The sequence below is a fragment of the Streptopelia decaocto genome, assembly GCF_964273445.1.
Source record: "Streptopelia decaocto genome assembly, chromosome: 4".
Taxonomy (NCBI): domain Eukaryota; kingdom Metazoa; phylum Chordata; class Aves; order Columbiformes; family Columbidae; genus Streptopelia; species Streptopelia decaocto.
In genome coordinates this window covers 76,642,676-76,646,270 of record NC_138658.1, presented here as the reverse complement: position 1 = coordinate 76,646,270, position 3,595 = coordinate 76,642,676, and the positions used below count along the sequence as shown (strand labels likewise).

General features: G+C 60.8%; 1 protein-coding gene across 1 annotated transcript; it reads left to right on the top strand.

The window, feature by feature from the left end:
• Positions 1-1,102: 1,102 nt before the first annotated feature.
• LOC309439058 (uncharacterized protein) lies at positions 1,103-3,368 on the top strand (the record flags this gene model as incomplete). Its single annotated transcript, XM_082051181.1, has 3 exons — positions 1,103-1,298; positions 2,488-2,672; positions 3,141-3,368. 3 exons carry the CDS (start codon positions 1,103-1,105, stop codon positions 3,366-3,368), a joined length of 609 nt encoding a protein of 202 aa, XP_081907307.1.
• Positions 3,369-3,595: the final 227 nt, after the last annotated feature.

Below are 3,595 nucleotides of genomic sequence, written 5' to 3'. Positions count from 1 at the left end.
GCAGGGGAGTGGGGGGGACACCCCAGTTGAGAGCAGTGGGACATGGGGGGATACCCTGATAGAGGGCAGTGGAAAGCGGGGGTCAGTTCCACCAAGGGCAGGGGGACATGGGCAACACCTCAGTCGAGGGCTGGGAGCCATGGGGGGGCACATCCCCATCAGATGGCAGTGGGATATGGGGGGGACACCCCAGTTGAGGGCAAAGAGACATGGGGGACACACCTCATTAAAGGTCAGAGGGACCTTGGGGGACATACCAGTTAAGGGCAAGGAGACATGGGGGGTACACCTGTTTGGGCGCAGTGAGACATGGGGAGGGCAACCCCATCAGGGGCAGGGGATGGGGGGGACACCTCATTCAAGGGTAGGGGGACGGGGCGGGGACACCCCGATAGAGGGCAGCGGGACATCCCCATTGCGGACAGTGAGACATGGGGGTGACATCCCCATCAAGAGCAGTGGGACATGGGGGTGACACACCAGTCAAAGGCAAGGGGACATTGGGAGGATACACCGGTTGAGGACAGAGGAACATGGGGGGTACACCCCAGTCAAGGGGGTTGGGATCCAGGTGATACGGGGCCAAACTGGGGATACTGGTACCCAGTGATGCTTTGGGACAGCCAGGTGGGAAAATCCTGTCCTGGAGAGGGGGGGATTTAGTAATTTGGGGGGGTGATGCTGTGCAAGGGCAGTGGGACATGGGGGGGACACACCGGTGGAGGGCAGAGAGATATGGGGGACATGCCAGTTGAGAGCAGGGCAACATGGGGGGACATCGCCATCGAGGGCAGTGGGACATGGCAGGGACACCCCAGTCGAGAGCAGGGGGACATGGGGTGAGATCCCCATCGAGGGCAGTGAGACATGGCGGGGACACCCCAATCGAGGGCAGTAGGACGCGTGGGGGACATTCCCATGGAGGGTAGAGGGACCCCGGGCTCCCCCGTCCCCCCGCCCGGGCCCATCCCGGTGCCACCGCTCCCCGCCCGCCCCGTCCCGCCCCGTCCCCTCCGCCCCCGCGCTCCCTGGGGCGGCCCGAGCGCCCCGGGGGGTCGGGTCCGTATAAAGGCGGGCGGGCCGGCCCCGAGCACAGCCCGCCATGCCGGCCCCGCCGCCCGCCGCCCGGCCCGGCCAGGCGTTCACCATCGCGGCGCTGCTGGGAAGCGCCTCCCCGGACGCCCCCCAGGCTCCCGGGCTCGCCGCCGCCCGGCTCCAGCCGCCCGCCGCCCCCCGGCCGCTCTGCACCGCCTGCTGCGGGGCGCTCCCCGCATGGGCCGCCCGCCTCGGGGCTACAGGTACCGCCGACCCCCGGACACCCCCCGCTCCGGCTTTCCCGTGGGGACACCCCCAAATGGGGATCCTTCCAAAGGGGATCTCTGCCCGGGGACCCACCTTTCCTGTAGGGACATAGGGACAGCTCCAAATGGGGACCCCCTGCCAGGTCCCCACGCCGCGACCTTTGGCCACCTCTCCCATGGGGACATCTCTGAACGGGGATCCTTCCAAAGGGGATCTCACCCAGGGGACCCACATCACCTCTCCCATGGGGACATCTCCAAATGGGGACCCCACAATGAGTATCTTATCCAGGGGGACCCAAGTCCACCTATCCCATGAGGACATCTCCAAATGGGGACTCCTCCAAAGGGAAACTTGTCCTCAGGGACTCACATCCACATCTCCTGTGGGGACACCCCAAATGGGGACCTCCTGCCCACTCCCCAAGGGGGACACCTTTGGCCACCTTGCCCATGGGGACATGTCCATAAAGGGACCTCTCCAATTAGGATCTTGTCCAGGGGGGCCCAAATCCACCTCTCCCATTGGGACATCTCCAAATTGGGACCTCCTGCCCCTTCCCCAAGGGGGGACCTTTGGCCACCTCTCCAAAAATGGTGGACCCTATTCAATGGGACCTCTTCTAGGGGTGGCCCCGTCTACCTCTCACATGGGGATGTGTCCAAATGGGGACCTGAATGCGCTGCTCCCACGGGGACATCTCCAAATGGGGATGTCCTTCCATCTCTCCAAGGGGAGGCCATTGGCCACTTCTCCAAAGCAGGGACCTCCCTTGCAAGGGGACTTCTTCCAGGATGGGGACTTCTGCCCACCTTCCCATTTAATGTCTCCAAATGGGAAACATCCTCTGTTTCCCTCTTCCAAGTGGATCTCTCAAGCAAGGACCCTCTTCTGCCCCTCTGGGCTCTCTCAGGGGGACATCTCCAAATGGGGGAGCTCCTTATACCTCTTCGTGGTGACCCCCTCCAAAGGGATTGTCTCCAAGAGGGACCTGTGTTCACCTCTCCAAGGAGATCCTCTCTATATGGAGGACTCTCTCCAAAGGAGACATCTTCAAATGGGAAGATCCTTTTTGCCTCTCCAAAAAAAAGGACCTTCCAAGGGGGGACTCAACTCTAAAGGGGACCCCTCCAAGGGCTCCTCTCCACACTGACCTCCCCCTCTCTCTTTGTCTCTCACCTCTAGGTTTCCTGATCTCCAAGTGTTGCTTCCCCGCAGTCAAAGCCAAGCCCAGCAAAGCCAAGCGAGTCCGGACCATCTTCACCAGCGAGCAGCTGGCGCGGCTGGAGAAGGAGTTTGCGCGGCAGCAGTACATGGTGGGCACGGAGCGGTGCCTGCTCGCCTCCTCCCTGCGCCTCACCGAAGAGCAGGTGAGCCCCACTGTGGCCCATCTCCACCTGCCCCCCCCAGCAGATCCAGGGAGGGTCCCAAACCTGGGTGCCAATGGTTGGGACCTGGACAGTGTCCCTCAGCCTGGGGCAGGAGCCCTGTGGGGTAGGAACCGCAGATAATTTACGTTAAAAGAGTGGAGGACCACAGATGGGGAAGCTGAGTCACAAAGTGTCTGTCCCAAGGCCACACGGAGGGGTTGAACTTGTGTCCAGCTTAAGGCTGGACCTTCTTGTTAAGGTGGATCTTCTCCACCATGGGCAGGTCCCAGCTCACCAAAGCAGGCTCAGCTCCTGGGTTGCAGGGGACAGTTTTCCATCTTGGTGGGGACATCTGAGGCTGTGGGCACCTAAAGGTTTGGGTAGTGTCTGGGCATTGACCGAGTTTAGCAGACCATGAGGTCCATGGAGAAAACCAGGTTTGAAAGCCACACTTTACCTCTTCCTAAGGTGAAAGTCTGGTTCCAAAACCGGAGGATCAAGTGGAGGAAACAAAGCCTGCAACAGCAACAAGCCCAACTGGCCAAAATGCGTTTGGCCACCCCGCAGGGCAGCCCCGACTCACAGAGCCACCATGGCGAGGAGGACGAGGACTTCGCGGTGGAGCTGGAGGACAGCCAGGAGGACACGGCCTCCTCGGGGACAGCACCCGCATGGACTGTGACAGAAAGCTGCTGAATCGTCCCCTCGGGCTGCTTTTGCATGTGTATTCTATGAATGTCTCATAGCTGGCAATGAGCGTAATTAATATAAATGGGGCACCGGTTATTTTTGCAGTGCAAAAATAAATTATTTATGCAAGTCTTGGGCTCATCTTTGCAGGAGGAACAACAACAACAACATGTGCCTTGCATTGGCAGCAAGTGTTTGGTGGGGGTCGTACATGGAAGCGAGGTCTGGAGGTC